This window comes from Oncorhynchus mykiss, unplaced genomic scaffold (genome assembly GCF_013265735.2).
Source record: "Oncorhynchus mykiss isolate Arlee unplaced genomic scaffold, USDA_OmykA_1.1 un_scaffold_173, whole genome shotgun sequence".
NCBI lineage: Eukaryota > Metazoa > Chordata > Actinopteri > Salmoniformes > Salmonidae > Oncorhynchus > Oncorhynchus mykiss.
In genome coordinates, this window is record NW_023493670.1 from 210,355 (window position 1) to 223,644 (window position 13,290).

The following is a 13,290-nucleotide window of genomic DNA, read 5'->3' on the forward strand; positions in this document are numbered from 1 at the left end:
ACGAGCAAGCCTTCACATTGACCCTGTACTGGTAATCCTGTATATAGCCTTCACATTGACCCTGAACTGGTACCTCCTATATATAGCCTCCACATTGACTCTGTACTGGTACCTCCTGTATATAGCCTTCACATTGACCCTGTACTGGTACCTCCTGTATATAGCCTCCACATGGACTCTGTACTGTTATCCCCTGTGTATAGCCTCCACATTGACTCTGTACTGGTACCCCCTGTATATAGCCTCCACATTGACTCTGGACCGGTACACCCTGTATATAGCCTCCACATTGTCTCTGTACTGGTACCCCCTGTATATAGCCTCCACATTGACTCTGTACCGGTACCCCCTGTATACAGCCTCCACATTGACTCTGTACTGGTACCCCCTGTATACAGCCTCCACATTGACTCTGTACCGGTACCCCCTGTATACAGCCTCCACATTGACTCTGTACTGGTACATCCTGTATACAGCCTCCACATTGACTCTGTACCGGTACCTCCTGTATACATTCTTACCTCTTATTTTTCTTAACTACATTGTTGGTTAAGGGCTTGTCAGTAAGAATTTCACGGTAATGTCTACACCTGTTGTAGCTTTGTATTGTAGGTTTAAGGGAATAGTATGGTCACATCTAGATATAAAATTAACAGAGTAAATGTGTATAAACACACTTCCTATTCATGGAAGTATTTATGCATCATCTACATATTCATATTAAGCTTCTACGTCTGTGTACAGGAAAGTATTAGTTGTAAGACGTAAGAGAAATTATATCAGCTCATTGTTAAATTATTATGACGTTCTTTCCAATACAAAAAGTGTACTGTTTCCAAACTGCGTTACCCACTCCAGACAGCAGATGGCGATGGGCGTCTTTCAGGTGCTGCTTCTTCCGTGACGTATAATGGACTGGACGGACGCTTCTTCAGGAACAACAAGGCGGCTACTCTTTCAACCACCTCTTTAGCTTGCTAGACAACATAAAACTGAAAGATTGACGCTTTAGATCATCTTAATGTACATTATCTAATCTCAGTGTTTTAAACACAAATCTGTTGACGCATTAACTGGTTAACTGTAACCTAATTTGCAAACTTGTTATATATTGATACTGAGGTTAGCACTAGGCAAGTCGCTAATAATAGCTAACTAGCTAGCTAGCTACCATCCCTTACCATGAGCTCACTAAACTACTCATCCCCTGCTAAAGAAGAGGAGGTTTGCCGTCCGGAGAAAGAAGCTCTGGCGCTGAACATTGTCATGGAAGATGAAGAGGAGGATGTTACAGTGAAAGAAGAGAAAGAACCTTTTAGAATGAAAAAGGAGGAAGATGAGACTGTTATAGTGAAGGAAGAAGATGCTGTTATAGTGAAAGAAGAGAAAGAATATTTCAGAATGAAAAAGGAGGAAGAGGAGGCTGTTATAGTGAAAGAAGATAATGAACATTTTGGAGAGGAAGGGGATGCTATCTCAATAAAGGTGAAGGGGGAAGACGTTTTGGCAGTGAAAGAGGAAGAGACAGAATATCAGATTAACACCAGTGAGTACTGTCTTCAACAGGGTCACAAACTATGCCCGTTGTTGAACTAATGTGTGGTTTTAAAGGGGCATTCTACTGAAGTTCTACACTTGAATATGTTGTTCTACTGAACTGTACTTCCTGAACTTCCTACAGTACTGTAGGAATTGTTAAAGGATCAATCTGCCATTGGTTCATATATTTTAGGGACTTTTCAATTAGATGTATTGAATTCTCCATGTTGTCTATATTGAAGTTCCCCTCATCTAGTATAACAGGCTTTTAAAATTCAATATTGAAACAAAATCTCTACTTAAAATATCAAAGGGACGGAAAAGGCCATTTAGTGGAACGACCCTTTTACATTTGCATCACAAACAATATTTTATAGGACCTTTGTAGACATAGTCATGCCTCTTGTAAGACTCTGATTGTAATAGAAGATCATAAGTTTACCATCTGTTTGATGTTCTCATTCACACAGGAGAGAGACATGACTATCGTGGATCCTCTGGGAAGCCTCAACAACATCCTGATGCTGGCAAGGCTGAGAAGAGTCTCTCCAGATCAGAACACCAGATGGTACAGATTGGTCTGGACTAGCAAACAGCTTGGTCTGGTCTAGCATACAGCTTGGTCTGGTCTAGCATACAGCTTGGTCTGGTCTAGCATACAGCTTTCTCTATCGGGCTCTGGGCTGGGTTTCTGTAAATCACTTTATGACAACAGTGGCATCAGCATCCATAATGATATGTGTCTGTGTCCCCTCTTTGTGGTTACCAGGACAACGCTAGCCCTTCCTCCCTCCTGGAGTCCCCGTGTCATGCCTTTCCCGGTAGCGCCTTACTGCTGGGTATAAAGAGGTTGTCTGTGCTGCTGGTGGACTGCAGGAAAACAACGGGGCTGAGTGGAACTGTGAGAGGAGGAGAAGAGAAGAAAGGATCAGATTTGACACATCAAAGTAAGTGCTGTAGTTCAGTTTGAACAAATACAATAGATCTGCCCACCGGTATCTGTTACCAGGACAACCAGCAGAGTTATGTTACTTGACAGGAAGATAGACTGGTATCTGTTACCAGGACAACCAATGATTCCATACATTGAAACTAGTCCATTGGAGTTTTCCTTCTACCCCTCTCTCTCCCTGTAGTGCTGTACTGAAACAGCTGCTCCCCCTCTCTCTCCCTGTAGTGCTGTACTGAAACAGCTGCTCCCCCTCTCTCTCCCTGTAGTGCTGTACTGAAACAGCTGCTCTCCCTCTCTCTCCCTGTAGTGCTGTACTGAAACAGCTGCTCTCCCCCTCTCTCTCCCTGTAGTGCTGTACTGAAACAGCTGCTCTCCCTCTCTCTCCCTGTAGTGTTGTACTGAGTTAGCTGCTCCCCCTCTCTCTCCCTGTAGTGCTGTACTGAAACAGCTGCTCCCCCTCTTTCTCCCTGTAGTGCTGTACTGAAACAGCTGCTCTCTCCCTGTAGTGCTGTACTGAAACAGCTGCTCTCTCCCTGTAGTGCTGTACTGAAACAGCTGCTCTCTCCCTGTAGTGCTGTACTGAAACAGCTGCTCTCTCCCTGTAGTGCTGTACTGAAACAGCTGCTCTCTCCCTGTAGTGCTGTACTGAAACAGCTCTCTCTCCCTGTAGTGCTGTACTGAAACAGCTGCTCTCTCCCTGTAGTGCTGTACTGAAACAGCTGCTCTCTCCCTGTAGTGCTGTACTGAAACAGCTGCTCTCTCCCTGTAGTGCTGTACTGAAACAGCTGCTCTCTCCCTGTAGTGCTGTACTGAAACAGCTGCTCTCTCCCTGTAGTGCTGTACTGAAACAGCTGCTCTCTCCCTGTAGTGCTGTACTGAAACAGCTGCTCTCTCCCTGTAGTGCTGTACTGAAACAGCTGCTCTCTCCCTGTAGTGCTGTACTGAAACAGCTGCTCTCTCCCTGTAGTGCTGTACTGAAACAGCTGCTCTCTCCCTGTAGTGCTGTACTGAAACAGCTGCTCTCTCCCTGTAGTGCTGTACTGAAACAGCTGCTCTCTCCCTGTAGTGCTGTACTGAAACAGCTGCTCTCTCCCTGTAGTGCTGTACTGAAACAGCTGCTCTCTCCCTGTAGTGCTGTACTGAAACAGCTGCTCTCTCCCTGTAGTGTCACGTGACTTGTGGCTTGTTTCTGGATGCGGCCGTCCCTTTGCTACTTTGCCAGTTAATGAATTATTCAGAAATCCGCAGTGTGTTTGTTCTTTTATTAAAGCTATAGGCCTTTGGCTTTGAATTGTTTGATTATCTGAGAGAAAAAACACTTTTCAACCCATGTGATCGATTACATAATAAAACACTATTGGCTGTGGAGATCCTCCTGTGGAGGTCCTGGGCGGTTATTCGTGGTCTGTGTTTGTGAGGCCAGTTTGGACATACTGCCAAATTCTCTAAAACGACGTTGGAGGCAGCTTAGCGTAGAGGAATGTACAGTACCAGTCAAAAGTGTGGGGACACCGACTCATTCCAGGGTTTATCTTTATTTTTACTATGTTCTACATTGTAGAATAATAGTGAAGACATCAACTACGAAATAACACATCATGTAGTAACCAAAAAGTGTTAAACAAATCAAAATATACAGTATATCACAAAAGTGAGTACACCCCTTACATTTTTGTAAATATTTGAGTATATCTTTTCATGTGACAACACTGAAGAAATGACACTTTGCAACAATGTAAATTAGTGAGTGTACAGCTTGTATAACAGTGTAAATCTGCTGTCCCCTCAAAATAACTCCACACACAGACATTAATGTCTAAACCGCTGGCAACAAAATTGAGTAAAATTGTATATTTAAGATTCTTCAAAGTAGCCACCCTTTGCCTTGATGATGACAGCTTTGCACACTCTAGGCATTCTCTCAACCAGCTTCATGAGGTAGTCACCTGGAATGCATTTCAATTAACATGTGTGCCTTGTTAAGTTAATTTGTGGAATTTATTTAGTTCTTAATTGGAGTTGGCGTTGGAGCCATACAGTGTTGTGATGAGGTAGGGGTGGTATACAGTGTTGTGATGAGGTAGGGGGGGTATATAGTGTTGTGATGAGGTGGGGGGGTATACAGGTAGGGGGGGTATACAGTGTTGTGATGAGGTAGGAGGGGTATACAGTGTTGTGATGAGGTGGGGTGGTATACAGTGTTGTGATGAGGTAGGGGGGGTATACAGTGTTGTGATGAGGTAGGGGTGGTATACAGAAGACAGCCCTATTTGGTAATAGACCAAGTCCATATTATGGCAACAACAGCTCAAATAAGCAAAGTGAAATGACAGTCCATTACTTTAAGGTCAGTCAATCAGGAAAATGTTTCTTCAAGTGCAGTCGCAAAAACGATCAAGCGCTATGATGAAACTGGCTCTCATGAGGACTGCCACAGGAAAGGAAGACCCAGAGTTACCTCTGCTGCAGAGGATAAGTTCATTAGAGTTACCAGCCTCAGAAATTGCAGCCTAAACACATGCTTCACAGAGTTCAAGTAACAGACACATCTCAACGTCAACTGTTCAGAGGAGACTGTGTGAATCAGGCCTTCATGGTTGAATTGCTGCAAAGAAAACCCTACTAAAGGACACCAATAAGAAGAAGAGACTTGCTTGGGCCAAGAAACATGAGCAATGGACATTAGACCGGTGGATATCTGTCCTTTGGTCTGATGAATCCGAATTTGAGATTTTTGGTTCCAAGTGTCTTTGTGACATCATGTCTTTGTGAGACGAGGAGTAGATGAACAGATGATCTCCACATGTGTGGTTCCCACCGTGAAGCATGGAGGAGGAGGTGTGATGGTGAGTAGGTGTGGGTGCTTTGCTGTTGACTATATCAGTGATTTTATTTTGAATTCAAGGCACACTTAACCAGCATGGCTACCACAGCATTCTGCAGCGATATGCCATCCCATCTAGTTTGGGCTTAGTTGGACTGTCATTTGCTTTTCAACAGGACAATGACCCGACACACCTCCAGGTAGTGTAAGGGCTATTTTACCAAGGAGAGTGCTGCATTAGATGACCTGGCCTCCACAACCCCCTAACCTCAACCAAATCGAGATGGTTTGGGATTAGTTGGACCGCAGGGTGAAGGAAAAGCAGCCAACAAGTTTTCAGCATATGTGGGAACTCCTACAAGACTGTTGGAAAGGGATTCCAGGTGAAACTGGTTTAGAGAAAGCAAGGGTGTGGGAACTCCTTTGTTTAACACTTCTTTTGGTTACTACATGATTCCATATTGTTTTTTCCTAGTTTTGATGTCTTCACTATTATTCCACAATGTAAAAAAATAATGAAAAACCCTTGAATGAGTAGGTGAGTCCAAACTTTTGACTGGTACTGTACATTCAATTCCCTGACAACAGCTCCAGTGGACATTCCTGCAGTCAGCATGCCAATTGCCCGCTCCCTCAGAGATCTGTGGCATTGTTGTGTGAACAAACTGCACATTTTCGAGTAGCCTTTTATTATCCCCAGCACAAGGTGCACCTGAGTAATGATAATGCTTTTTAATCAGCTTCTTGATATGCCACACCTGTCAGGTGGATGGATTATCTTGGCAAAGGATAAATGTTCACTACCAGGGACAGAAACAACATTGTGCAACAAAATTCTGCAATCTTTTATTTCAGCTCATGAAACATGGGACCAACACTTTACATGTTGCGTTTATATTTTTTTGTTCAGTATAGTTGCTGTCAGTTTTAGGAACATATGATGTCCTAGCGAATTCATAACATGTGAATGAACAAGCCTTTTCATATTTTGTAATATGGCTATATAGTTTTAGGAACATCTCCCCAAAATATTTCACCAGACTTTTTACTCTACCCGAAAAGTCATAACATCAGCGATTAGTCAAAAATGTAGAAAATGTATGAACATCTCAAGAAACCCTTTCCACAACGGGGAGATGTTACTGATGTGCTTTGTGTCTTCGGCGTGAAAACAAGCTTTGGACTTCCACACAAAATTACTTTATTTTATGTTTAAGGAAGTGTGTACGTCACATTCTGTATCATACAGCTATGAATGTTATATATTTAGAACCACCTGCTCGATTGGAATCCAGCGACGTCTGTGTCTTCAGTGTCCGAGAACTGTTTAATTTTTTTGTGTTCTGATTTCTAAAACAGAAAGAATAATAAGTAATGTAAACATAGCAGTAATTACCAGGAAGCTCTACAACATCATTTGTTTTAAAATCACACCAAGATTAAAACTGGCCCCAGGTTATTGAGGGATCTCAATAGGATTTACCCTTTATCATGTGGAGGTTTCATTCATGTCTCTATTTAAATAAACACTCTGTCTTTGGCAGGAGAAAGACCAGACTCAGAGGAACCAGAGCCAGGGACGTCCAAACCAGCAAGACGACACCAGTGCTCCCAGTGTGAAAAGAGTTTTAACCACATACGTAACCTGAAAACACATAAGAGAATACACACAGGGGAGAAGCCTTACCACTGCTCCCAGTGTGGAACGGGTTGTAACCGGTTAAGGGACCTGAAACAACACGAGAGAATACACACAGGGGAGAAGCCTTACCACTGCTCCCGGTGTGGAAAGAGTTTTACCCAGTTATGTAACCTGAAAACACATGAGCGTATACACACAGGGGAGAAGCGTTACCACTGCTCCCAGTGTGGAAAGAGTTATACAACATTTGGGAGCCTGAAAATACATGAGAGAATACATACAGGAGAAAAGCTGTACCACTGCTCCCAGTGTGGAAAGAGTTTTAACCAGAAAGGATACCTGAAACAACATGCGAGAATACACACAGGGGAGAAGCCTTACCACTGCTCCCAGTGTGGAAAGAGTTTTAACCAGAAAGCCCACCTGAACCAACATGAGAGAATACACACAGGGGAGAAGCCTCACCACGGCTCCCAGTTTGAAAAGGGTTTTAACAAGTTAAGGGACCTGAAACGACATGAGAGAATACAGACGGGGGAGAAGCCTCACCACTGCTCCCAGTGTGGAAAGAGTTTTACAATGTTGGGGAGCCTGAAAATACATGAGCGGATGCATACAGGAGAAAAGCCGTACCACTGCTCCCAGTGTGGAAAGAGTTTTACAACGTTAGGGAGCCTGAAAATACATGAGAGAATGCATACAGGAGAAAAGCCGTACCACTGCTCCCATTGTGGAAAGAGTTTTACCCACTTAAGTAACCTGAAAACACACGATAGAATACACACAGGGGAGAAGCCCTACAACTGCTCCCAGTGTAGAAAGAGTTTTACCCACTTGTGTAACCTGAAAACTCATGAACGAATACACACAGGGGAGAAGCCTTACCACTGCTCCCATTGTGAAAAGAGTTTTACAGAGTTAGGTAACATGAGAAAACATGAGATAAAACACAGAGGAGATCAAGATGTTGGCTTCTGAACAGCATGACATCGGGAAGATGAAGGCTTCTGAACAGTGGGACAGATAAAGGTCCAATACATGGTGGGTCAGTAGTCCCCAGAGACTCTGAATGTGTCTTGACTTTCCAGTGTTTTCCGTACTCCGTATATCATATTTTGTATATCGTACTCTGTCCTCAATTTGAGAGAAAAAATCCAATTAGAGCAGTTTTTCCTCAACTCGGTCCTTGGGGGATGATCAGCTTTACTATTGATCATAGATTGTAGATTCCATCAATGTAATTGTCTGCATCATTTCCAATTACCCATATATTTTGGGGGGTAAATGTACATATATACTGTTATCTCAGAATGATGTTGGGGATAATTAGGTAGTAAACTCCACCAGAAATACATTAACATGTATGACTTTAAGTTAAACAATAATTTTCACTCATGACTACTGGTTTCAATTGACATTTTCATCAAACTAACAAGCAAATATTTTATGAATTTATTGTTACAAATCAACTTGCAAGGTTTCTAGCTAACTAGCCTGCTAACGTTAGCCTTACCAGCCTGCTAACGTTAGCCTTACCAGCCTGCTAACGTTAGCCTTACCAGCCTGCTAACGTTAGCCTTACCAGCCTGCTAACGTTAGCCTTACCAACCTAACGTTAGCCTTACCAGCCTGCTAACGTTAGCCTTACCAACCTGCTAACGTTAGCCTTACCAACCTGCTAACGTTAGCCTTACCAGCCTGCTAACGTTAGCCTTACCAGGCTGCTAACGTTAGCCTTACCAGCCTGCTAACGTTAGCCTTACCAGCCTGCTACTGTTCAAAACTTTTAGAACACCTAATTTTTTCATGTACTCTGAAATTAAAGCATCGAACAAATAAACAATTGGAGACAAAATGAATAAATAATGGAATCTTTTTATTTATCAAAATGTAATCAACATTTTTTGACTCAGAGCCGCACATCAGGGTATAATCACCCTCTAGGAGCTCCAAGCTGTCTTCATCAGGGTATAATCACACTCTAGGAGCTCCAAGCTGTCTTCATCAGGGTATAATCACACTCTAGGAGCTCCAAGCTGTCTTCATCAGGGTATAATCACACTCTAGGAGCTCCAAGCTGTCTTCATCAGGGTATAATCACCCTCTAGGAGCTCCAAGCTGTCTTCATCAGGGTATAATCACAAACACTGCGGGATGCCTCCAAGGCAGGCCACTCGATTTCGTCTCTGTGTTATATTGGCATCGAACATGTCACCCTCCCTAGGAGAGGGGGTGACCTTGATAATTTATTGTTAATACGAGAGGCTGCCTGGATCTTTAACTTAAAGACCCTTGCTCCCTTTCTGTCTCAACGTAGACTTTGATCTGAAGCCATTCTTGTGATTATTGGGACTTTGCCATTGTAATTGTTTGTAAGCTTGTGTAGTCAAATGAATCTATGATCGTATGCTATCCATTTGTTGTTTGTATGCTGTTCTTTGTGTGACATTTTAATATTTGATAATTAACCAATGATATTAGGCCACTCTTGGCCATGATTACAGACACCTGTGTCTTTTGACACGACATAAACGAGTCATCCCGCAGTGTTTGTGATTATACCCTGATGAAGACAGCTTGGCTGTTGGTAATTAAATTTTTGCATCTGAGCTCCTAGAGTGTGCGGCTCTCTTGAGTTTTCAAGTTTTCTACTCCGCTAGCCAGCACCTCACCTCAATAGGTGTGCGTTTCTTTTTCTTCTAGAACCTTTTGCAGACATAACAGCCGAACAAACTCGTGGCATTCTTTCTACAATGGAAATAAAATTATTGTTTGGAATGTTCTTCCCAACATTGTTACAGAAATTCTCACAAATGTGTTACACTGGTTTCTTTGCTTTCGCCCTTTGGCACAGTTGATCCCAAACCAGCACCATGGGGTTTAAGGCTGGAGAGACTGTGCTGGCCACTCCATGATTTGAAGACTACCGTCTTGTTCTTTTCTTCTAAGGTAGTTCTGACATCGCCTGGAGGTATGTTTTGGGTCATTATCTTGCTGTAGTATATATATATATATATATACACACAGTTGAAGTTGGAAGTTTACATACACTTAGGTTGGAGTCATTAAAACTTGTTTTTCAATCACTCCACAAATGTCTTGTTAACAAACTATAGTTTTGGCAAGTCGGTTAGGACATCTACTTTGTGCATGACACAAGTAATTTTTTCCAACAATTGTTTACAGACAGATTATTTCACTTATAATTCACTGTATCACAATTCCAGTGGGTCAGAAGTTTACATACACTAGGTTGACTGTGCAAAATTCCAGAAAATGATGACATGGCTTTAGATGCTTCTGATAGGCTAATTGACATAATTTAAGTCAATTGGAGGTGTGGATGTATTTCAAGGCCTACCTTCAAACTCAGTGCCTCTTTGCTTGACATCATGGGAAAATCAAAAGAAATCAGCCAAGACCTCAGAAAACAAATGTAGACATCCACAAGTCTGATTCATCCTTGGGAGCGATTTCCAAATGCCTGAAGGTACCATGTTCATCTGTACAAACAATAGTACGCAAGTATAAACCCCATGGGACCACGCAGCCGTCATACTGCTCAGAAAAGAGACCCGTCTCCTAGAGATGAACGTACTTTGGTGCGAAAAGTGCAAATCAATCCCAGAACAACAGCAAAGGACATTGTGAAGATGCTGGAGGAAACAGGTACAAAAGTATCTATATCCAGAGATATTCGTATCCAGAGAGACTTACAGCAGTGAGTGCATATGTTTTCGTACAGGTCCCCCGTGGGAATCAAACCCTCAACACTGGCATTGCAAGCTACTACCAACTGAGCCACACTGGACCGTGTTAACGGATGTGTCTGTTTTATGTTTTTTTTCTTCATGAGCTTGCTTTTCTTTAATTGATTTTTCAAACCAATTTGGAGGGATGTGTTTGAGCTTGTCAACTTTTTTTTCTTGCTGGAGAGCAGGTTCATCTGCATAAACCAGGTCTTCTAGAGTTGAGGTGATCTGGTCCATCTGATGCCCCTCTTGCCATTTTTCAGGATCTGTGTCATAAACCAGGTCTTCTAGAGTTGAGGTGATCTGGTCCATCTGATGCCCCTCTTGCCATTTTTCAGGATCTGTGTCATAAACCAGGTCTTCTAGAGTTGAGGTGATCTGGTCCATCTGATGCCCCTCTTGCCATTTTTCAGGATCTGTGTCATAAACCAGTCATTGGGGGGGGGGGGGGGGCATCCTTGTCCATTACAGACAACCTGACAGCAGAAATCGGTGTAGAAAGTCTTAATGACATTGACTATTTTGGGAGAGATTCCATAGTGGCAAAAGTGTTTTTTATATGGCTATTCAGGGGGCTTTTGTCTTTCAGATTTGATGCACCTGATGCGTTTCTTGACATCTTTCCATTGTTCCATTGTCTTCCATGTTGCGGATGATAGCGACTGTTTTTCCCTCCTACAGCCCAGAACTGTCTTGCCAGCCTCTTCCATTGGCCGGTTCAAAAGCGTAGGTGGTCCTATCCACTTCCTTGTGGGGGACGATTAAATATATTGTTTAGGGATGATGTTAAACTGACGCCTGGCCTCTGGGTGGTTCAACTTGGCAGAGTCTAAACCGGTTGTTATTTTTCTCTCTCCCCCAGTTGAACTTCAGAGACATCTTCCTGATCAACAGTCTGTTCACTGCTTACTTCTACCTCTCTTTTGCTTCTATCTTTAAGGGAGTTTTTTTTAAAGGGAGTGTGTTTTTGTTCATGCCACATGAAAACAAATTATATTTATATATCTAATTAATATATCTCTGACATCTAATTAATATATCTCTGACATCTAATTAATATATCTCTGACATCTAATTCCATCTCTGACATCTAATTAATATATCTCTGACATCTAATTAATATATCTCTGACATCTAATTAATATATCTCTGACATCTAATTAATATATCTCTGACATCTAATTAATATATCTCTGACATCTAATTAATATATCTCTGACATCTAATTAATATATCTCTGACATCTAATTAATATATCTCTGACATCTAATTAATATATCTCTGACATCTAATTAATATATCTCTGACATCTAATTAATATATCTCTGACATCTAATTAATATATCTCTGACATCTAATTAATATATCTCTGACATCTAATTAATATATATCTGACATCTAATTAATATATCTCTGACATCTAATTAATATATATCTGACATCTAATTCCATCTCTGACATCTAATTAATATATCTCTGACATCTAATTAATATATCTCTGACATCTAATTAATATATCTCTGACATCTAATTCCGTCTCTGACATCTAATTCCATCTCTGACATCTAATTCTGTATCTGACATCTAATTCCATCTCTGACATCTAATTCCATCTCTGACATCTAATTAATATATCTCTGACATCTAATTAATATATCTCTGACATCTAATTAATATATCTCTGACATCTAATTCTGTATCTGACATCTAATTCCATCTCTGACATCTAATTATGTATCTGACATCTAATTCCATCTCTGACATCTAATTAATATATCTCTGACATCTAATTCTGTATCTGACATCTAATTCTGTATCTGACATCTAATTAATATATATCTGACATCTAATTCTGTATCTGACATCTAATTAATATATATCTGACATCTAATTCTGTATCTGACATCTAATTAATATATATCTGACATCTAATTCTGTATCTGACATCTAATTAATATATCTCTGACATCTAATTCTGTATCTGACATCTAATTAATATATATCTGACATCTAATTCTGTATCTGACATCTAATTAATATATATCTGACATCTAATTAATATATATCTGACATCTAATTCTGTATCTGACATCTAATTAATATATATCTGACATCTAATTCTGTATCTGACATCTAATTCCATCTCTGACATCTAATTCTGTATCTGACATCTAATTCCATCTCTGACATCTAATTCTGTATCTGACATCTAATTCCATCTCTGACATCTAATTCCATCTCTGACATCTAGACCTACTTTTGTTTCATGACGAGACATGTCGAGACATCTAAAATCAGATTGGAAAAATTAATGTGTATTTTGTTTTGATATAAACCCTTAGATGCTCATTGTATGATTGGTACATAAACCCTTAGATGCTCATTGTATGATTGGTACATAAACCCTTAGATGCTCATTGTATGATTGGTACATAAACCCTTAGATGCTCATTGTATGATTGGATATAAACCCTTAGATGCTCATGTACATAAACCCTTAGATGCTCATTGTATGATTGGTACATAAACCCTTAGATGCTCATTGTATGATTGGTACATAAACCCCTAGATGCTCATTGTA

General features: G+C 40.9%; 1 protein-coding gene across 1 annotated transcript; it reads left to right on the top strand.

Annotated features, from left to right (window-relative positions):
* The first annotated feature begins 848 nt into the window (after positions 1–848).
* LOC110519500 (zinc finger protein 436) lies at positions 849–8,970 on the top strand. Its single transcript, XM_036972564.1, has 4 exons — positions 849–1,546; positions 2,010–2,107; positions 2,309–2,486; positions 6,860–8,970. The coding sequence occupies exons 1-4, from the start codon at positions 1,183–1,185 to the stop codon at positions 7,933–7,935; spliced, it is 1,716 nt and encodes a 571-aa protein (XP_036828459.1). The 5' UTR covers positions 849–1,182; the 3' UTR covers positions 7,936–8,970.
* The last annotated feature ends 4,320 nt before the right edge of the window (positions 8,971–13,290 follow it).